The following is a 24281-nucleotide window of genomic DNA, read 5'->3' as shown; positions in this document are numbered from 1 at the left end:
CTTTAATGAGCTGGATGAGCTTGTTTATTTCGGCACAATAAATTAAATCTCGGCAAAATTTTTGTTCGTGCAGGTCTCATAGCAAAATCAGTATTAAGACTAGAACTGTATTTCGTCTTTATTAGAGCCAATGTTGAGAATGTTGACTCACATAAATAAGTGGTGGCAAATGGTAGAAGTGCTTTCATTGCCAGATCAGAGAGTATTAGATATTCAGCTTTAACCTGAAGCTAAAAAGCATTTAAAGATTTCTTCAAGAATTTCCGTCACTAGAAAGCTCTGCAAATTCTTCTTGAGCCTGCAATGAGAGACGTTTTACCTCCTCCATTTGTACACTGAATGGTTTTTGAACCCAATCAAAATGATCAGTTTTAAAATCTGGAAGAAAATATTTACAAAGCTGATTTTCCAAGCATATCAAATGATCAATATAATCTACTTTATCAGATTAAAACTGAAATTATTTCCACTAATAAACTCATCCATGCATGGAAACATCTCAAATGAGTCATTTTTCATTTTACTCCTTCATGTGTTTTTATTTTCATAAACGCTTGGACTTTATATCTTTCAGAAGAAAAATATTAAGTGTTCTCTCCCTGTAGAGACATTTTCAGTTCATTGAGTTTCTCAAATATATCTGATAAATAAAATCATTTGCAAAGCCAAATGTTGCTGTGAAAAAGTTTTTGCAAAATCTGAGTTATTTTCAGACAAAAATAACACTACTTCATATTTTAACTCCATTAGGCATCTCAATCTTCATCCCCTTGACAACCATCTTAATTTCCTATATAACAACAATTTATTGTGATCGGATCCGATATCCTTGCATAGATTTGCAAAAAGGTGGCTATTAAGTGCACAACATTTAATGAAGTTGATAACTTTTATTGCATCTTGTAGTACAGTTTTTAGATCAGCAGAAATGTTCTTAGCCACAAGTGCCTTTCAATGAATGATACAATGAGTAAAAGTTGTGTTTATTATTATTAGCAGATTTAATTCTAGCTACAAATCCAGCATTCTTTCCTATCATTGTTCCAGCACCATCATGTACATGTACCAATGCAGTTACTCCATTCTAGACCTTCTTCCTTGAAAAATTCATCCACTTTCTGAAAAATATCTTCACCTGTTGCACATCCATGCCATGGCCGACAGAATAAGTAAGCCCGAAATGTCTGTCGACTTGTCCAGCTGAATAGCAAATTTGGAACTTTCTTGAATTCTTACAATAAATTGCTGGAACTGCTCATTGCTAATTTCCAAAATCCTTTTATTGATGGTGTCATTTGACAAAAGAATTTTACATAATTCGTTCTACATATTTTTTTTTCCATGAATTGTTTCTGTTATTTGTACTGCAGTAGGCAAAATAAGACCTTCGCAAATCGTATATGGCTGTTTAGCTTTTGCTGTTAAATATGACACCTCATAAGATGCAATTAAATATTTTTCTTGAATACTTGCACATTTTTCAAAAAAATTTTTTTCTTGTTTTAAGGATTTTAAGAGTCTTTCAAAATGCTGGAGTAGGCAGCATGTTTGGTTTCGAGATGTCTTTATTTTGCAGGCTTCAGACTTTCACTGGCCAAAGTTTCATTACAAATTAAGCACACTGGTTGCTGTTCATCACAATTAGAGTTAAAAGTAAATCGATATTGCAAAAATGATTCATTATATTTCCTCTTTTTTGTATATGCATGTGATTCTTGTGTCATTTTACTACTTTCTGATATCCAGTATCCATCAGATCATTTTTTTTTTTTTTTTAACAAAATTTAACCATTTGTCCATAATGATAATTAATTTTATTATATTTTAAATTTTCAATACTATTAAAATTCAAATATTGTTACACAACAATAAACTCACCCAAAAAATGTTGAAGATTTGCGTGCAAATGAATAGTGGGATTGCCCTATATGAATAACAGCTGAGCTGCTTTCAATTATATGTTTAGAACAGCAACTGTTTGTAATACAAAGGTTACCAGGAAAGTTTTGCAATACATTAGTTCTAAGAACAGTAGGGACTTTAGGTGGGTGTTATTTCAAAGAATGCTTCAATAGACAGAGAGCAGAAATAATTATTAATGCTGTGCATCAATAGACAGAGAGCAGAAATAATTATTAATGCTGTGCAGCAATTGTTAAGCACAAGTGCAATTAAAAATACCAAGTATGGCATCATGGTCACGAAATAAAATTTGTGTAGTTATATGATACAATTCTCAAAATTCAGAAAATTCGGTTTTGCAATAGATGAATGCATTTCTTCTAATCTCGATTAAATTTCTTCTAAATCATATTTATCACTAAATCATGACATCATACCATTACTCTCAACACCTCTGTCGGATACTCATCATAATTGTACAGGCTCGGCCGCCATGGATGTTGTGCAACCATAATTTTTTAAGTGTGATTCAGATTCTAATCATTGCGTTGGTCCACACTCTTGACTGCAAGTGCAGGTGCAAAACTGTAATAGCCTATAATTGTTGAGCTCCATTAGCCTTATCAAAATTATTTTTCCTAATTTTCTGAGACCCCTTAAAATTTTTATGCAACCCGCAGTTTAAACACCCTGATGTAGACCATCAAGTCCACGAGGTCTGTCCAACTTCACAAAATTTATGGGGAACTTTGCAGATTGCTTGGAATAATGATAGCCAAGGCACTATTCTAAAATTAATTGCCAGAGTGCCTGTCCTCTGTAAGACTGTGATAAAACCTCACGGAGGATATTTTGATGAAAATTCAGTATACTTGTTAATATTAATCATTGCAATATTTTTTGCTGTAAATTTTTCAATGCCTAATAAAAAAAAAAATCTTAAAATACTTTGTAGTATTTTGTTATTTATATTACACCTTACATTGTAGTAGCTAATTTCAAAAAAATTAACAAACTGTTGTCATACGCTGCGATTCCAAACTTTTAGGGGGAGCGTATGTACTCATAGACTCCTGCTTAAAGCGGGAGTGTATGTCTACTTTGGACACATCTGCATGACTTCAAAGGTATGGTTGGGAGGATGTCTCCATTCTCGGTATTACATAAGTAAATTTTTTGCTGTAGGTATAAAAAAGATGTAAATTATTGGTATGTAACAGTTTTTGTAAATTATCCTGTAAAGTATGATCATTGCTTGTTTTTGTTTAATAGCGCATGGATTCAGAATGACTTCATTAAATCATATGAAGACAATAAAGAGCAGTTTACTCGTAATGCTAAAGCTGGTGCTTTTAAAGAGGCACTGGAAGCAATTGATGACTATGCACGCAATGCACCCAAGGTAATTCATATTTGCTTTCTTTGAATTAATAATATAGGTAGTGTATGTTTGAAAACTGAGCAATTTAAAAAAAAAAAAAAAAAAAGATTTAGAAATTCTGGATAAGTAGCACCAAATTTTTCCATTTAGCACTGTTTTCTGTAGGACTGTAAGTGCTGTGGGGGAGGTTAAGATATTTCAAAAAATATAGCCAATGTAGAAATTAGAGATAATGCAAACTATAAGAAAGTAGCAGTATCAAAAAATAGTGAAATGTTTTGAAAAGATGCCAGTAACTGTACTGCATACATGAACATTGTGTTCTGTTATGATTGAAGCCCAGCTTCAATCATTTGTTACTGTGTGCACTGAGAAAGACTGAACAGTTACCGAAAAAAGTTCTGAACATATGGTTATAACAGTGAAATAACTGCTGGTAGTCCTTACATTTGATATCATTGTTATGATTATAGTCCTTCCATACTATGTTGTTGGGGTTTTTTTTTTTTTTTTTTGTGCCATGTCTTAGGCTCAGACAAGCAAGGTTTAGTTGCCTTGACACAGACTTAATTGCCCTAATTAATGGTAACTGAATTGAAGGTGAGTGACGGAACTGCTTCTCTGACTATGGGAAATATCTCTGCTTAAGTGAGTAGTAGTTATTATAAGCATTAATATAATTAAATTGAGTGAGGAATTGTGGGAAAGAGATATTTGTAATTTGGAAATAATTGTGCAATGCTAAAACTTAGTGGAGTTGAGGTGGAAGATGAAGGGAAAAGTAATTATATAGACTGTCTTAGAGTTAAAAAGTGATAAGTACTTAACTGTATTATGTACTAGTGAAAGGAATATACTAAATAAATTTTTAGTATTGGTAAAGTCACAAAACCGAGTAGTGGTGGCTCTGCACCCAACAGGTGCTTTTCCAAAATACTAACCCTGTGTTAGTAGTTAATCGATGATTAAAAAGCTGATTTTTTTACTTTCTTAAATATAATCAAACCTTTACTACAGTGGCTCATGTGTGTGTGTGTGTTTACAGCTTTTCATTAGTAATTGACTATGAGAACCTGTCAGATGTTGTGCTACAAAGTTTCAAATCTTCTGACAAGGTAGCGTTTCTTTACAGTCCAAAGTTACTTGCTTTGCTTCTTCCACTAGTTATACAAACATTTACACTGTCACATGAGTGTTTTTGCTTAAATAAAGACAAAAATGTGAAATGTGATATGCACAAAAGATGTCTGCTACTGAGAAGCAAGATGTGTGCATTTCAAATTTGGCACACTTCGGTCGCCAACCCCTAGCCAATATCAAATATACAAAAAAAATGTCTTAACCTGCTTGACATCATTACTGAAGCCACTTTGGAAAGAGTTTCCTTCACATGATCGACCAATTTGCTTACACCTGCCGCTCGAGCAGATTTTTGAAAAGCCTTATACACTACTCCATTCACAGTTCTCACGTCTTCGAAACACCTTAGGTGTTTCATTTTGCATAACAATAATTTCAAATGAAACCTCTCGACATCTCGTGGTGAAATGCTATTCAACCCATCGCCCACTTTACACATTTTTATGTCAACGCCATTTATTTCCCGTTTTGTCCCACGTAAAATGGAGGTATGACGGAGTAAGTCAAATCTTCTACACCCCTCTTGTAATTATACTAATAAAAAATTAAATTAACATTATTGCTCACTGATCGAAATCTAATTAGGAAATCACCTATGTAATTATTTACCTGCACATTTGTAGTGATGTAATTACCCCGCCCACTTGTACAGCATCACCTGCATCCCTCTTCTCCCATTGGCTCGAATAAATATCACCAGGAGGAAAACTTTTTAACCTATAAAGAGATATTACTGTGACAACCTTGTGTGGATAGCTGATATATTCCCCTATGCCCTTGTTTAAAAATTGGATGCAGCAGAAAATTATCATAACTTCCCCTTTCGCATTGTCTGATTATCTGTTTTCCAATTTTTAAACAAGGAAAAGGGGCTGGGGTGATATTCACTAAATTTAAAATATAGTGAATATTTTACCCAGGCAACCTTGCAAGGATAACAGTTATATCCACCTGTGCCCTTGTTTGAAATTAGAAGAATAGATTATCAGACAGTGAGAAAGGGGAAGCAGCGATAACTTCCTGCTTCATTCACTTTTCTGATTTTTAAACAAAGGCTTATGGGAGGATATATCTGCTATCCTGCAAAAATGCCTTGGTAACATATATATTTACTATATTCTGGATAAAGTAACTAAGGTATTTTATCATAACAGTTTATGTTTCTATGATATACAAAGGGTACTAGGAAAGTTTTGCAATACAGCTTTGTTTATTTAATTTTTTCAAAATAATTTCCTCTACATTCAATGCACCTCTCCATCCTCCGAAACCAATCTTTAAACCAGTTCTGCCAAGTTTCACTAGGGAGTAAAGCACACTCGTTGTCCCAAGCCCGTAGAAGGTCCTCATCACTGGAAAACCGCCTCCCTTTTAGCTTCATTTTCACATGCGGGAACAGTGCAAAGTAGCAGGGAGCAAGGTCTGGACTGTAGGGAGGGTGCTTGAGAAGTTTCAGTCCTGTCGTGGTCAAATATTCGGTGCAGGCTTTGGCACGGTGAGCTTTAGCATTATCGTGACGGAGGTACCAGGTGTCCATTCTTGACTCTGGCCGCAGGTTCTTCATAGATCCAATGACTTTAGGCAGGCATTGTTCAGTATACCACTTAGCTGTGACTGTCTTCTGCGTGTCCAAAACGACACGTTCCACAATTCCACTCGATTTGAAAAATACAGCTATCATTTTCTTCTTTACAGATCAGGATTTTCTGACAATTACGGGTGTGTTGTCATCTTCAAAGACCCAAACTTTGTTTTGAGCCTTGGTCGTAAGGCTCAAAACAAAGCAGATCGTAATAGTACAGCCAAGTCTCGTCACCTGTCACGATGTTGTTCACATACCGAGATTGTCCCTTATCAAACTTTTTTAACATCTCCCGGCACCAAGTCACACGTCGTGTCATCTGCTCTTCAGTCAGTTGATGCGGCACCCAGAGAGAACAAAGTTTCTTAACGTGCAAATGATCTTGCAGAATCGAACGAATTGCTGGTGCATTTAGGCCCAAAATATCCTCTATCTGTTGGTAGGTCACTCGCCTGTTTTCTTCAAGCATTTTCCTCACAGCAGTAACGTTTTCCTCCGTAACTGACGTTCGTGGCCTTCCCGGCCTCTCAGAATCCTCCAGAGTGAAATTTCCCCTTTGGAATTCTCTATACCACCTGAATATCGTTGTACGATGTGGACAATCATCATCTAGTGCAAGAGTCATTTCTTCTAAGCACTGGTCTATGGTTAAACCACGCACGAAATTATACCGCAAAACTGTCCTTATCTCATTTCTTGACCACGATGCCATCGCAAGCACTTTACACTCTCACTACTAATGAATAACTGAGCCCATCGACTTGGCGTGGCGGCTACTATGCACGTATGAACATGTCTCAACATGCAGCAACAAGCAGCTTCCTGTGATTCATTGTTGCGTCATATTGCAAAACTTTCCTAGTACCCTTTGTATATATTTCTGTTTCTACAATAGAATTTGTAAAGAAAGCTTTCCTAAAAAAAAAAGGTTTTTTTTTTTTTTTTTTTTTTGAATTGTTGGTCTTTCCATTTTTCTTGAAGTTTGGGAATTTCAAGGATTGTTCTAATGCTTGAAGTGCTATGGGTGTTAGACATCGGTACTTGTAAGCTACGTACCTTCAGAAACCGTTACTCATCTGTGTGCGGGTGCGTCATTTTAGTGGGTGCTGCTGATCTCCAGATCTCTGTGCCATAGAGTATGCTAGATGTGAAAATCTTAAGACTGTAGTTCCTGGTGTCTGCCAGTTTCTCAATATCTAACAGGTGTTGTTTCAAACCTTAGTTGATATATCTTGAGATGCAGCCCTTACGCATCTGTGAAACCACAGCTTTGGATCAAAAGTTACACCCAGATCAGTATGGGAATTGAGTTCTCTATATTGCAAGAGTGATTTGTGTAGTGCATTTTCTTCAGTAAATGTATTACTGGAACTTACTGAAGAAAATGCACTACTATAAGTATACAGGTGACCCCCGCTTAACGCTGATCATTCGTTCCGGAAAAACAGAGCGCTAAGTGAATCAGCGCTAAGCGAGCGCCGCTTTCCCATAAGGTAACATACGTATTTATGAGCTGCGGTCGGTGCCATAGGATATTTCCTAATGAATAATAAACAGTAATGAAAAGATGCACAAATGTCGGTCAAAATATTTAATATTCAAATATTTGCCCATATAAAATATTCTGCATTGCATACGTATAATTATGTGGTAACTACTTGCGTATCAAAAGTAAATTTAAAATTCCAATTAAAATAATGAATTTAATTGAATTGATGAATTTAATCATGAAAAATGTGTGGATTTTGAGTTGAACTTTGGCCCTCTTCCAAATAAACTAAAAGGGGTATTAATTTTAAATCCCCCGCAGCGTTACAACCAACAATAAAGTCAACCGATCCTTCGCCGCTTTGAAACCTGGCATGTTTTTTTCTTCTTTCAATATGAAACTTCTTTTAGGCATTCGTTTCCACAAAAGTCCTGCTTCAGCTATGTTAAAAACTTGAGAAGTATAACACATAATACCCCTCTTCAATAATTTTAACAAAAGTTCTTTTTTGAAAGTTTCGGCTCCATGATCTGCACTTGCGGCTTCTCCCTGGATTTTAAATCTATTCAACCAGCCCTTACCAGTTTTAAATGGTTCCACATTTTTTTTTTTTTAGGCGAGTTTTCTTCAGATCATCATATTGGCTAATCTCTCTCTCTCTCTCTCTCTCTCTTTTTAATATTTAACTTAACTGAATTCTGCATTGGAATATTATCTTCAATAAAATTAGTCTTTCCATTTCAATCCTAATAGCCGGCCTAGTCCTAGTTGCTTGCAGTGGAACAGCTATCTTTCCCGCTGCAAAAATTAATTCTTTATTTTTTTATAATTGTTCTTACAGTTAAAGTTGCAAGCCCTAAATTATGGCACACATCCGTTTGTCGTTGACCGGAATCGATTCGCTTCAAAACGTCTAATTTAATTTTCAAATTCAGTCTTTTTCTTACATTTATAGTCTTCGTACTGCGCCCAGACGTTGTTGCTTTTTCATTCCTATCAGTCATTATTAGCTCTTCGAAAATGTAACTGCGTTGGTTGAATTAATTACGATACAATATTTAAGTAAACTTTCCGTTAGGCACGATGTCTAATACTCTACTGAGTGATGACTAGACTTCGGATAAATGCATATAACGCAAATATTACAAGCAATATACTTGGTCATTTTTTAAAATGTTGATCTCGGAACTACGTAACAAGTCACTGTACTGAAACTAAATTAGCGTGCGAGAAATTTTCACTGAGCGTGGGAAAATTTCTCAAGTCGGCGTGGGAAACGTTTTAATGCTGTTTTGCTATTCATTTTCAAGCTATCGACTCCATCAAATGAAACGATTGCGTTATGTCAAAAATGTAATCTGTAAAAGAGCGTTATAGTGATCTGTGACAGCATTATAGTCAGATACGGGTTATAATATAAGAACAGCGTTATAGCGAATCAGCGTATAGCGAACCGCGTTATAACGGGGGCCTGCTGTATTACTAGAACTGACTTAGCTGGCTGAATTGGGTGACATGAGTTACCATTTGGTTTAGCTGTCAATTATATTAATGTGAGTCATCAGTTTAATGTCATCTTTCAGAAATATATCTTACCATCTTAGTTGGTATATCTTGAGGTGCAGCCCTTACGCATCTGTGAAACCACAGCTTTGGATCAAAAGTTACACCCAGATCAGTATGGGAATTGAGTTCTCTATATTGCAAGAGTGATTTGTGTAGTGCATTTTCTTCAGTAAATGTATTACTAGAACTTACTGAAGAAAATGCACTACTATAAGTATATTACTAGAACTGACTTAGCTGGCTGAATTGGGTGACATGAGTTACCATTTGGTTTAGCTGTCAATTATATTAATGTGAGTCATCAGTTTAATGTCATCTTTCAGAAACTAGTAGTATATAGATACCTAGATACACTGATGACTCATTAATATAACAGATAGCTAAACCAAAAACCAAGTAGTGTTCTGAAGAGGATCCCTGAGAGAACCCCTTCTTGTGGGATTCCCTGCAGTTGTAAACTTTATTTTGCATCTGTAACTGCAGTCTTTTCAGTTAAGAGGGCAATTAAGAAACTGGAAACATTTCCTTTGACATCAGTTATGATAAAAAGGCAGATTGGATGTCCAAGTATGTTTTCACTAGTTCTGCATTGTCTTTAAAAGCAGCCAGAATATTGTTAGTAGTTGCCAGTAGGTTTATGATGGTTGTCCTGTTCTTGATCCCATGGATTTGTTCTGGCTTGCTTGGCATGAGTTGTTGATAATGGGTAACATCATTTTTTTCTGCAATTTTTAGTAAGCAAGATGCCTTAGCTATAGGTCTCAATGATTAATCTCATTTGGGACTGCAGTTTTTGGGATTGATTTAACTATATATTCTGCAATTTTGGAAAATATTTCTGTGAGAGTTTGGAGTTGTAAATATTCATGAGTAGATCGATGAAGAACAGGCTCTGAGACATTTAATAAGGAATTGCAAATTATCAGCATCAGCAAGAGGGTATTGATGGTTGCAATCAGCTGTTTCTAGAACTTCAGGATAGGAGAATACTATTTGTATTAGCCCTGAAGTTGGCAGGAAAAGGCTATTGGGATTACTTTGATTGCTTTCAAAACCTGGTTATTTGGTTCAACCATTAGGGTCTTTCTGCTTTGGGAGCTATTTATATTTTGTTGGATAAGGGGCCCTCCTAGCATGCAGTGTACAATTCAAGTAGTTTTTGATATCTTCCAATTTCTGCCTACCTATTAAACACTTCACAAGCCCTAAAATAGGTGATCCTGTCTTCAAGCAATTACGTTGCTTTCCAGCAGCTGTATACTTCCTGCTTATTCTTAAACTTGGTTGTTAGGGAAAGCATCCACCATTCCTTTATTTGTGCTGAGAGGGTGACTGTTTTTGTTGTAGCTGTTGCAATGATGTTAATCCAAATAATGAGTTCAATAGCCAGATCAATTATTTGGTTTTTAGGAGCATTAGCAACTTAGGCCATTTTGCTCCGGGGATATGCCTTGGTCATTCCCTGATCTTTCCGCATCCTCTGTATTTGGTGGTCACAGGCTCGAGCCTAGGGCTAATCAAGAAGAGTGTGCTACGCACTGCTGCCCATGTCCACCTGGCTACAGAGGTTCCACCAGCATTAGTGGAGAAGTTAGAAGACAGAGCCATCTACCATCACCCTCAGTGAGCGATCAGAGAGAAAACTGGATAACCAATTATAAAAAAACAGTTGGCAAACCATAAGATGGAAGCTTGTTTAGAAGACCTTTATGCCAAACACAATCGAAAGCCTTTGAGGTGTCAAGAGAAAATGCTGGTGTTTCACCGAACTTTTCCATTCAATTTGTCCATAAATGGGTAACATAAGCCAGAATATCACCAATGGATCGACGCCGATGGAATCCATACTGGCGATTGTTGATCAGATGGAAGGTTTCTAGGTAGTTTAAGAGTTGCCAGTTAATTGATTTCTCCATTACTTTAGAAAGAGTATAAGTAATTGCAATGGGACGATAATTGGATGGGAGGGATTTGTCACCCTTTTTAGGAACTGGCTGGATATGAGCACATTTCCAGGCGGAAGGAAAAACACCTTTGGAATAAGAAAGTGAAAAAAGGCTGCAGAGAATAGGAGTAAGTTCAGGAGCACAGGTTTTGAGAACAAGTGGAGAAATACCATCAGGACCTGGAGCTTTCTGAGCATCAAGTTTCATCAGAATCCTTCTGACATCCTTTTGTCGGAAGACCACAGGAGGCATTGAATGGAGCGTGTTGGGAATGGTGGGAGATCTTTTTACCGAGATTATTAATACATGAGTTGGAATAAAAATAGGATGCTAGCAGGTCAACTTTATCCTTGGCTGAAGTGACAACAGAACCATCTGGTTATGACGGAGGTGGGAGCACAGATGGGCAAAAGTTGCGGCCAAATAGCTTTGGCAAGAGACCAGAATGCTCGGCTACCATTAGGGTAAGAAGCAAGTTTTCTACTCTTAGCCTGTTCAAAATCTAGTTTGGACTGATTAATAACTGCTTTACAATTGATGCGAGCTTTGCCGTAGGCAGAAAATGAAACTGAAGAATTGGAAACAAGCCAATTACGATATGCAACATTCTTCTCTTGAACAGCCTTAGCACATTTATTGGAAAACCAAGGTTTAGACAAAGGACAAGATTTTAAAGTGGAGTGTGGAATAAAGGATTCCATTCCTACAAGAATAATTTCACTGACACGATCTGAGCAAATGTTGACATCAGAAGTTTCGAAACAGTAATCCGACCAAGGAAAAGAAATCTTGCAGGTCATCCCATTTTGTATTCTTGTAATGCCAAACAACAAGAGGTTGAGAATATCCATGAGATAAAAGCTACATTGGAGAAGAGACAATCACCAAGTTGTGAGCTGAAGTGCCTAAAGGATCACTCACTTCAACCGTGTATTTAGAAGAGTTGTTTGTGAGAAAAAGATCAAGTGTGTTGGCTGTATGGTTAGGATTGCCCGGTATTCTGGTAGATAAATGAACAGTCTATGCAAGGTCATTAGTAATTGCAAAAGCCTCAGCATCTCGACCAACTGGGTCGGTGTGACTAGAAAACAGAAGCCAGCTGGAGTTGTGAACATTAAAATCACCAAGGAAAATTTCCTCACTGTTAGGAAAGTTGGACTGGAAAAAGTCAAGTTGCAAAGTGAGGAAGTCAAAGAGCTCCAAGTGATTAGTGAAGTTGGGAGAATGGTAGAGACAACAGATGAATTTGACACAATGAGGTAGAGAGATTTTAAGCCAGAGAAGATCAAAGAGAGGAGATTCCAAATTGCCAAGTCTCTGACTGGGAATATCATAATGGACATATGCACAAGTACCACCTTTTGAGGCGAAAGGAATCATATAGCAAATACTTTGGACAACTGAGATGAACAGTAGTTGAATCAACCAATAACTGAGATTCTGTCAGAAAAGGTACATGGGGTTTGGCAGACTGCAAGTGGAAATGGACGTCGTTGAGATTAGAACTGAGACCATGTATATTTGTGAAGTGAACTAGGAAGTGTTTGGGAGGTTTAGATCTTTTTGCAGATAAGCTTACTCTATTAGTTTGACTATTCATGGTGTATTCAATAGTAAGAAAAGTGGGGGGAGGGGACATGCTGTATGAAGTAATGGAATTTTTGGATATGGCATACACATGGTAAGAATATACTCATATCCTTGACATAACGTGGCCATGACAATGCCTCCCGCAATACATAATACTCAGATTCTCTTCAGTGATTATACACTAGCTGATCTGGAAGCCTCCTAGAGTGTTACCAATAGGTTCGGTCTGGTGTACTAACTAGCGGCTGGCCTGCGAATACCGTTTTAGAGCTGTACCCTCGAAATGTATGGAACATTGGATCTCGTCATGATGTCCATCATAACATCAAAAGTCATCAGTCATACTGCACGATGGAAGAGATGGGAAGGGTTGACCGGAACTTAACTTACAAGCTAAGAACTTCAGTCTGAGCATGTGCTATGTCATGAGGTCCATGCAATTGATGAGCTGACCAATGAACAACAATGTATACCTCCAGCTTGTGGAGCAGCACATGAGGAAAACAGCACTGACCACCAGCTTTACTAATGATGCACAAAATGAAAATAATCTTAAAAATGTTGAAAATGCCATTTTGTGGGAAACACTGTTTGTGATGTGACCATGCAAAATGATACTGAACTATGGATCCCCTTCAACCCCTGCAGCTGCAGTATTCATCAGAAAAGGATGGATCCAATCCTTAAGGAGACTTCACCTCCTAACAGAACCACTCGTGAAAACATGAAATAATCAGCAAAAAAATAATTGTAACTAAAGAAAGGTAGCTTTCCAACAACCAAGCATTATTAAAATATACAGAATCAATTCATCACAATCCATGCCCAAGTCTGCAAAAAAAGAATGCTTTTAAAGAATGAAGTGATGCTAGCAAGTGTGATATCTCTCTCTCTCTCTCTCTCTCTCTCTCTCTCTCTCTCTCTCTCTCTCTCTCTCTCTCTCTCTCTCTCTCTCTCTGTGTCTGTCTGTCTGTCTGTGTGTTCAAATGCTTTTCATAAGATCCAGCCTATGCATAGTGACACAATAGCGAATGAAGTTCGAGCATCTCGTGAAAACTCCTCCCACATGGCATGCCAGTTGCAGCTGCAAAGATTATAGAACCAAATGAACTGTTCACCAGCATTCTAAATGTCCAGTCAAAACAGTGCTCATAGGTGGAAGTCACAGCCCACTCCTCCCTACATGCAAATTTGCAACTTGCCAGTCAAACCACTCAAAACTGCAGTTTTTTTTAGCCCAGCACTTCAGAACTGATGGCAGTTAAGATAAAACTCAAACCTCAAGTGAGAAATATTTGTCACGAGACTCCTGCCACAGACAACTACTGAACAAATTGAAGCTGCTGTCAGTAAACACATGTAAGACCTTCACATGTGTTACTAGAGGCCATTCAAACCAAGACACAAGAACACCATAGCCAACACGATGCAGTCGACTTATAAGTAAGACTGGAAAGGTAGAAATCTCTTCCTGCACCATACCCAGGAAGACAATTACATGTCCTTGATACTGCATCACAATAAAATTGTTACAACAGATGCAGACTGATCAATTTGATCATCAAATACAAAATATTAACCACAGAATAATGACTTCACCACATGATGCTTCAAAATGTCCTACTAAATGTCCACAGCATTAAAAACAAGCTAGAATGACAGAGATCATTGTTTTCTCGGATACAGTCAATATTCTAGGCATTGCAGAAACATGGCTCCATCAAAATCAGAAGTAATCACAACTGCTGAACATACTGGTTTCAGCCGAGTAGCCACTTCAGAAGAGGAGTTGCTATATTATATTCCCACAAACTGCTTTCTCTGGTAAAACACTCATTGAGCTTGACAAATTCACATTAAGCCAAGCAGGCTACTCAAGAGTGTTGCTCTTGTTGTCATGTGTCTTTCTCCAATTCTGACTGCATAGCTGTCAATGAAATAGAAAACTGGATTCTTAGCCAAATGCATACACTCACAACTAAAATAATATGTAGTGATTTTAAGCTCGCCCCACAACTCAGACACCTGGAACTGCTCTCCAGGATAAACTGTCTACACTGTATTCTTCATAATTAACTCCTTAGCCCCCACTTGGAGAAGACACTTTCTTCACATAGTCTTCTTGGAAGACTCCACCAATCTCCCCAAGGAAATTTAAAACAAGTCATGGCACTGAAATATTTAAACACTGACCTATGCCTGTTTTCCATCACTGCCATTCTATGGCATATGTAGTGATAATTGGATAGATCATATCTACCCCTGGTGCCTTTCTTATGTTTAACTGCAACAATTTCTCTTCCACTTTGCTCTCAGTTATTACAAAATCATTTAACTCCCTGTTAGAGTTTGATAAACAATCTGACCCTCCTCCTTGAATAACTCCTAATGTGTGAATGTAGATGTGAAATACTCATTTAGTTCGGCAGCTATCTGAAAATGATCATCTACAGTCAAACCATTGATATCAAGTGGACCAATCTGATTCATCTCCTTCCCTTAAGATTTTATATTAGTAAAGAAGTCTTTGCTGTTTTTCTTTGCATCCTTTGCCAAAGATTTTTTATAATCTGCCTTCGCTTGCTTAACCTCCTTTGTGACTTGATTACAGACTAGCTTGTATCTACCATAGGCTTCTGTGCCATCTGACAATTTATGTGTATCCCGTGCACTTTTCTTCTCTGCCACGAGTCTCGTTGGTTCAACTGACATTCATTTGAGCCTAAACCTAGAGCAGTATTTCTTAGTTGGAACAAAAAGCCTAGTAGCTTCCAAAATTACTTCCTTGAATGCTTCCCATTTAGAATTTGCTGTTGGTAACATCATCATCAGTTGGTCCCACTGTATAGAACCTAAAAAATCTGTGAGACCACTGTAGTCACCTTTACGAAATCAAAAACCCTTCCCTTTATCCCTGATTGTAGTTACATCTTTAAGTAAATCCCACATCAGTACACTATGATCACTACCACTTAGTGGTTCCTTTATCTGTAAATTCTTAATGGATTAATAATCACTGTTGATAATCAGATGAGCAGTGATTATATATTGCAGTATCTATCTGAGTTTATGGTTGTTCCTTTCAGAATAAATTCAACCAATAGAACACTTTTTCTGTCCCAGAAAAACAGTGACCATGATTTTTCTTATTGAAATTGTTTGTTTAAATTTATTTATTAAAGGTGAACCAATACACTTCAACTATAGTGACTGGTATTTATTCTCAATGGGTGTTGATAGCCATCTCCAGTTTCATCATGGATCACTTGGTTATACATTTTGTATAACCAAGAGTTGCCCTCTGTATAATGCCTGCAGACACATTAATGCAACTGCCACTCATTTCACTTTATGAGCATTGATTAACATTTTTGGTACCTATCTGGCACACAATTTTTTGGTAGTTCTGTTGCTGTTTCACAATTTTGTGATGCCCCGACTCTGCAAAACTTATGACTATTGGAAATTATTTGCGAACATCTTGCTATATTTTTTAATCAACTCTCTAAATCAGACCGTCATCAATAACAGATGTTCTTCTGTGCCTTCCCCCCCCCCTCCATTGTGGACATCAAATTCTTTCCTTCATCAAATGCACGGCAGCACTTTGCTACTGTCTGGTGTTTCATAACATTTTCTCCGTCTTTACTAACTGCTAAGGAATATTGGTAGACAGTGAGATTTGTTCTGATAACAGAACAAATCTCACATTTGGTCGGATTTTCAATTGGCACACTCATCGTTAACTTATACTGAACAGTACAACTCATTGACTGTAACTAAACCAGTGTACTGTAGTTTTGAGCTAATGCTGTAGTGCAGTTCTATTATCATGGTAACTCCCCATTTGGCTATAATTGGGAGTAATACCCCCACGTTTATATATATATATAGTCAGACCTCTCTTTAATGCACTTCCATATAGTGAACTTTTTCCCCTTGGTCATTACATTGAAAATAGTTTCCATATAACAAACTAATTTCGAGAGACCTCTCTTCCCTTTAGGCAATAGAGCTAATGCTGTAGAAAGCATGAATTAAGAGCTAAAAGGATTAAGAATTAATCACTTGAGCTTTTAATAGCTAAAGGGTTTGATTCTTAAGAGCATTCCAAAATTTAGTGTTGCCCATAAAGCATTTACTATACCTAGAAGTTGGACCTGGAAACTGCTATCTATGTGTCCACAGCCATTGGCAAAGATTAAGGCATATTCCTGACACGGACATTGGCTCTGGTCAACCTGTTTTCTATTGCAATCACCCTATTAGATAATTAGGAGAGAGTGATTATCCTTTATCCTGGAAATTCATCTGTTGTTTCACAGAAATGAGACATCCATACTTTCACTAAATTTCACCTGTCTCTGTATGGTAGGTACAAGTGATCTGTAAATCAGTTTTGTTTGCTGCTGTGTGAGTAACCTTACAATGTCTAAGAGGAAATTCTTGAGTGTAGTAGAAAAGGTGGAAGTGCTTAATAGTGTAGATTGGAGCGTTAAAAAAAAAAAAAAAAGAAATTGCTTTAAAATTCAGTATCCCTGCCAGTAGTGTGTCAATCATTCTGAAAAATCGTGTTTCGATTCTGAAACTGTTTGAGGAGACGGGACGAAGCAGTTTTTAAGTGGGTGAAGTTGATTCGAGACCAAAATATGTCGATATCAGGGCCATTAATAAAAGAAAAGGCTACGGAGTACACATCTTTTCTGAGGCATAAAACTTTTCAAGCCAGTTCTGGTTGGCTGAACAAATTTAAAAAGTTCCATGGCTTACTCGAAAAAGTTATTTCTGGTGAAAGTGGGGTTGTAATGGAGGACTACAAGCCCAAAGGTATATTCAGTGTTGATGAAACAGGTCTATTTTTTAAATGTCAGCCGAACAGGACACTGGCTTTTAAAGGTGACAAATGTGTAGGTGGTAAAAATAGTAAGGAAAGAATTACAGTCTTGATTGGTGCAAATATGGCTGGTAATGAAAAACTGAAGCTTTTGGTAATAGGCAAAAAATAAACAACCCCGATGTTTCAAAGGAGTAAAGTCGTTAGAGTTGGACAATAACTACAACAAAAAAGCTTGGATGACAAGTGAAATTTTTGAACAGCGGGTTTTAAATTTCGATAGAAAGATGACAAAAAAAAAAAAAAAAATTGCTTTGATTGTCAAGAACTGCCCTGCTCACCTTCACTCGGTAATTTCGAAACTTACAAGTGTGAAGCCTGTTTTCTTCCCTCCGAATACCTTGTCTAAACTGCAGCCAATGGATCAAGGCATTATCAAGAATTTGAAAATGCACTACTGAAGGTGCATACTGAAAAAAATTATACTGAGAATAGAAACCAACCAACCAACCTATAGATTTGCAGATGTGCATATCAGAGTTGGCAAAAGTGTGGAGTCAAGATATGACAGAAACAACGAATAAGAATTGTTTCGCGAAAGCAGGATTTGCTAAAACGCCAATTAACAGCGGTGAGAGGGATAAACTGCTACAAGACATTGAGCAACCTAGGGACGAACTCCAAGCGAGAGGTTTGATCAGTGCAGAAATTGTTCTTGAAGAATTTTTAAGAGTTGATAACGATGTCATGGTAACTGAATAACTGGGTGACTCCAACATTTTGGAGAATATTCAAAGAAATAGTGACAATATCGATGATGAGTTCGATGAAAATGAGGGCAATGAGTGCAATATTAAACCTTCCAAACATGAAATATTGGCAGCATTTGAAACTTTGCATCCAGGCCTTCAGTGTGAAGAAAATGTGCCAGAAAATATATTTGAGTGCTTAAACAAATGTGAACATTTTTACGAACGATGTACAGTAAAATCCAGTTTACAACAAAAATAACCAAATGTTTTACGACATAATTCTTAAAAGTGTACTAATATATTGAGCGCATCATGTAAGTAGTCATTTCTTAATATGTGTGTATTAATAAATTAATTGTTTTAAAATGTTAGAAAATTTATTCATTTCCACTTATTTCCGAGTTGGATTACGGTATTTTTTTATTGTTGAAAAGGTCATATTTCTTTATAACGAATTTTTTCAGTCGAATGATTGATTTCGTTATATGGAGGTCCGACTGTGTGTATATATATATATATTATTGATACAGTGTGATGAACTTCTGAATCTGAATTCCATAAAATTTCTCCAATTATGGCCTCTGTAAGCCCATGCCATCTTCAAACTAGTTGTAATGTTTGACCCTCCTAAGGCAATTTTTTAAAGTCTTAAATAAAATAGCTGCTATTACTTTCAAATACAATAGATGGCAGTATATCCCTGTACAGTTTCAAGGCAATATGTATACATACATACATACATACGTAATTTGTTGACACTGCGTTGAAACAACCTTCGTAATGTATATATATGTTTATGTTCCTTTGGACTTGCTATGAAAATAACGTTATGTACTTGTGAAAAGTTTAGCGGTTAGAGCTGCTATCTTGAGTGCCAATTTCTTTAAACCTGACGTTTCCCAGTCATCAGGCAAAATAAAAATATTAATAAAGAAAGTTGAATTCTGTACCACATTAGATATCTGGGATTCCGGTATCTTATGCATGCTACAAAGGCACATTATAACCTTTGTTGCTAATGCACCAAGAAAAACTCCAATCAATCAACCAACCAGTCTGCTACAGAATGCTAGAATTTCATCAGCTATGAGTACTCTGCTTGTTTACTTATATCAGCCATAAGGATATGGGATAATTTGCACAATTATCCTCATTCAAATAACTTAGTTCTTTCATAGAAACATGAAAGAACTAAGTTTCATGTTTCTATGAAATTTTGCTATTATTAAAATAAATTCTCCCCTCTGTACTTCACGATAATAGAAGCTTAGATAATACTAATTGGAAATTAGCAGTGGCAAATTAGGCAAGAAAGCAAGCTTATATAGCATCAGCCGAAAAAAAAGAGAAAGAGAAAGAGACACACTTCCCATGTCATCAGTAGTTTGTTTAGTTCTTCCTTGAATTTATTTAAGCTAACTTCCACCATAGCTGAAAGTTCTTTCCAGCAATCAACCGATTGCTGGAGAAAACTGCTGAAGAAAACCTCAGCACATCTATTCTGCAATTATTCTTCCCCTGTCTGAATTTGTGCCCCCTCATGTGTGTAAGGGGATAGAGCAAGAGGAAGAATCCCATCAGCATTGGGATTGAGAAGTCGAATGATATGGTAACTGAAAGGGGTGAAAATAGAAATTATTATTATGGTTAAATATGAACAAAGAAGCCAATGGAATCTATACAGAAATAGCAGAAGAGGTTAGAAAATCTTTTTTAGCTATAATAATGGGATTTTTTTTTTTTTTTTTTTTTTATGATGGTAACCCAAGCACAAGAGGTCTTAGAACCTATAATACTTAAACTTGATGGTAGTACTGTCCATGGATTGATGGTTGTTGAAGGAATAAATGATGAAGAAGAAAAGTTGGTTCTGTGAGTTTGAAATTGGACAGTAAAAGGATGCTGACTGGTTATGGCACATGTTTGAACTGGTTTGGGGGGTGGAATTACAGAAGTCAATTCAGCAGAAGCAGAACATTTTGCTTTGGATTATGTATTGAAGATACATTTTGCAATGTATCTCCAATACATAAGGGCGGTTCTAAGAGTGAAGTGGGAAATTACCGGCTGGTCAGTCTAACTTCAGTCATAAGGAAAATCATGGGGACAGTGATCAAGAATGGAATTCAGGATCATTTAGATAGAAATGGAATTCTGAAGGATACTCAGCATTGTTTTGTAAAGGGAAAATTATGTTTAACTAATCTGGTTAGCTGTTTTGACATGGTCACTCAAGAGCTGGACTTAGGGAATAATTTTGACATTGTTTATTTGGATTTCAGCAAAGCATTTGACTCAGTCCCACATGAGCGGTTACTTTATAGGCTGAAAGGCATCAGGGCAGGAGGCAGAGGATTGTGATAAATGGTTATTCCTCAGATTAGGTTGATGTAAGAAGTGGGGTTCCCCAAGGATCAGTATTAGGACCACTATTGTTTTTGATATTCATAAATGACATTGATGAAGGGATAGTGGGTGCGATGTCTCAATTTGCAGATTATATTATTAGCTATATGGTGCAAGGAAGCCTGAGGCTTATGCTGCACCAGCCAAAAAAAATTTCTGAGTTACCCTCAGAGAGAGAGCCAGAAGTAGAAAGAAATCACCAAGAAAGAGAAGAATGATGATATCCAGCTCAGAACCCTGGGTGTGCCAAACCCATACTCACCAGATGTGAGCCCCTGGGGTTAGTAGTTAATGATCACTGCCAAGCAGAGCTTCTTCAGAGTGACTCAGATTACCTTTGGGGATGGTCAGAAAAATGGCAGCTATGCTTTAATCCAGAAAAGGGTAAGGTATTATACCCGGGGAACAGTAACCCCAAAATAGCTTATACACTTTGCAGAGTTGCACTAAAGCCAGTAGCGGAGAAAAGGGACTTGGGTGTTGCAAGAAAGACCCATGGTGTCCTAACAATGATTTATCAAATAATTGCTAGTAGAGATAACGACATCATAATCCCATTATATAAGGCTATTGTTAGACCACAATTGTTCAAGTATAGAGACTGCACTTAAAGAAAGACATTGTGCTTCTTGAAAGGGTCCAAAGATGGGTAACTTGCCTGGTAAAATTGAAAAAAGAGCGTCCATATGAGGAAAGAAATATGTGGGTCACAGAGCTTGCAAACTAGGCACCTTAAAGGAGACTTGATTGAGGTAGTTAAGGTTCTGAGAGGCATAAGTAAAATAAATGAGGATGAAATTTTCACTGTTATAAATGAGTCTAGAACTTGGAGGGGGTCATAATTTCCAATTATGGGGAAGAGGTTTAGACTGGATTGCAGGAAGTTTTATTTTAGTTAGCGAGTTAGAAATTACTGGAGTAAGTTACCTACATGGGTGGTAGAGGCTGACAGTTTGGGTAAATTCAAAGGTCAGCTGGATAATTATCTGTGGGAGGAGGGAAATGCATAGGTTGTCTATTTCCTTTTCTCTTATTAATTATTTATTTTTAAAAATTTTCTTTGTATTATTATTATTTTATTTTTTTGGCTTATGCAGCATAAGCCATAGGCTTCCTTGCACCATGTTGCCATTGCTAATACAAATACTAATCTATGAGACAAAGAGTGGAGACTTTGTTAGAGAGAGAGAGAGACGGGTCATTAGTTAACCTAACTTCCCTCTTTTGAATGGAATCTAAAAGCCTGGAAGAGGTTTTGGGGGCACCACACCAGATATGGGAACAATATTCCATGGTAGGGTGGATTTGAGATTTCTACAGTGGGCAACTATTTGGAAGAAAGGTAACACCAAGAGCAAAAGAGAATCCAGTTTTTTTAGATGCAGAAGAAGTAATATTTGTGATGTGCTTATGCAGAGTGAGATTAGAAGTCAGGGTAATCCCTAATAGATATATGATCTTGTCTAGAAATGTGTGTGTCATCAAAGCTTAGGAGGAGAAGAATCATTTTTGCAAGATATAAAACAGGACTGAGTTTTAGAAGGATTGAAATAAACTGTTATCTTTTCCCCACTGGAGAATTAACTGTAGATCAGCATTTAAAGAATTGGTAGTTGAAGCTGTGGTGCAGGGCAGGGGTTTCTCAAACTGGAAGGTAGAATGCAATGTGCAATCATTAGCAAAACTATTCATAGGATTCTTGGTCAATGGAAGGTCATTTAATATACAAGAGGGAAAAAGTGGGATTAATAAAAAAAAAAAAACTGAACCTTGGGGAACATTAGCATTAATGGACAAGTTAGAAGGCAGAGAGCCATCTACCATCACCCACGGTGAGCAGTCAGAGAGAAAACTAATGCCCAGTTACAAAAAACAGTTGGCAAACCATAAGATACAAACTTATTTAGAAGACCTTTATGCCACACATGATCAAAAGCCTTTGAAATATCAAGTGCAACTGCTTGAGTTTCACCAAATGTTTCCACTGAATTTGTCTACAGATGGGTAACATAAGCCAATATATCACCAGTGACAGAATGCATACTGGGGGTAATTATTGATCAGATTTAAGGTTTTTTGGATAGTTTTGGAGTTGGTGGTTAATGAATTTCTCCATTACTTTAGAATGAGTAGAAGTAAGTGCAATGGGATGATAACTGGATGGGATGAATGTGTCACCATTTTTAGGAACTGGCTGAGTGCACTGAGATTCAGACAAGGCTCTGCTAGATTGGAAAATTAAAAACTTGTTAATTCATGAAAGGTAGAAGGGTGAAATTGAGTAACTGTAATTGCAAGTGTGATGTTTAAAACGGAATAAAAATTCACAATCCATCATTAAGGATGTAATACTGGCTCATCTGGTAGAAAGATAATTACTGCTATGTGATCATTAAAATAATTGGTGTGAACACAGGATGCATTCCTGTGATTTATAGCATACCCTAACAGTAGTCAGGGTATACTGCTTCAATGACCTAACTAAATTATTTAGATTGGCTGAATATATTTGGGTAGTAATTTCATTTGCGATTTACCACTTTGGTAACACAAATTCCAGGTAGTTGATAATGTATTTTGAGTATTTGGAATTGCACAGTCCTAGTACAAAGTTCTGAGTAGTGCAGACAAACTTCCAAGATAGCTCATAAGGTTTCATCAATGATTTTACAGGAATTTTGCCAGCAGTGACAAATAGAACACTATTCCATTGTACATTGTAATAGTAGTAGTAGTGGCATGTAGTGAGCTTATGGAGCATCAGCCAAAAAAAAAAAAAATCGCACTATTCCCTCCAAATGCCTGTCCAGTTCCTCCTTAAATTTATTTAACCTATCAACTTCCACAATGACAGATGGAAGTTTGTTCCAGCAATTAACCACCCGCTGGCTAAAGGCAAATTTCCGCACATCTATTCTACATCTGTCTTTTCTTAATTTGAATTTATGTCCCCTTAGGTTCGTAATCTGAACAAGTGGAAGGATCCCATCAGAATTCAACGTGCTCAACCCGTTCAAGGCCTTATACACCTCAATGAGGTACCTAGTCTCCAGCCACTGCAATTTTCAGAACTTAAGCCTCTCTTGGTAAGAGGATCCCTTCATTCCCCTCACCAATCTTGTTGCTCTTCTCTGTACACGCTCAAGTAAATCTACATCCTTCCTAAAAGAGGCCTCCAGACCTGTACGCAGTACTCAAGGCGTGGCCTGACCATTGCCTTATACAGAGGGATAATCACCTCCTTTTCCCTGCTAACAAAATTCCTATATATCATTGACAAAACCCCATGACCTGCCCTGGCAGCCTGTCTGCATTGCTCAGAAAACTTCATATCTGACTGCACAATTACTCCCAGGTCTTTTTCATTTTCTACCACCTTAAGTGTAGTACCACACAGTTGGTACGTTTCTCTGGGGTTACTTCTACCCGTATGCAGTACTTTGCATTTGTCAAGGTTCAGTTACCACTTCTTAGCCCATCTGCCCAAATTATCTAGATCCTGTTGCAGTAGCACACTGCCATTACTGTCATCAACAACCCTGCCAACCTTTGTATCATCTGCAGACTTCGACATTAAGCCTGATATACCTTCATCAATATCATTGATAAATATACAAAACAACAGTGGACCTAACACCGAACCCTGTGGGACTCCACTAATAACATTAGTCCAAGAAGAGCAGCACCCATTGA

At 37.1% G+C, this 24281-nt stretch overlaps 1 protein-coding gene across 1 annotated transcript in view; it reads left to right on the top strand.

Annotated features, from left to right (window-relative positions):
- Ndf (Nucleosome-destabilizing factor) overlaps nucleotides 1-24281 on the top strand; it is a 259722-nt gene that overhangs the window by 83646 nt on the left and 151795 nt on the right. Inside the window, exon 4 of the mRNA XM_090379090.1 lies at nucleotides 3175-3304. Coding sequence (XP_090235216.1) covers nucleotides 3175-3304 — 130 coding nt within the window. The remainder of the gene's footprint in view (nucleotides 1-3174; nucleotides 3305-24281) is intronic.

The sequence above is a fragment of the Mastigoproctus giganteus genome, chromosome 8 (assembly GCF_048544385.1).
Source record: "Mastigoproctus giganteus isolate SK-2022 chromosome 8, ASM4854438v1, whole genome shotgun sequence".
NCBI classification, from domain to species: domain Eukaryota; kingdom Metazoa; phylum Arthropoda; class Arachnida; order Uropygi; family Thelyphonidae; genus Mastigoproctus; species Mastigoproctus giganteus.
This window is presented reverse-complemented; position numbering and strand designations above follow the sequence as displayed.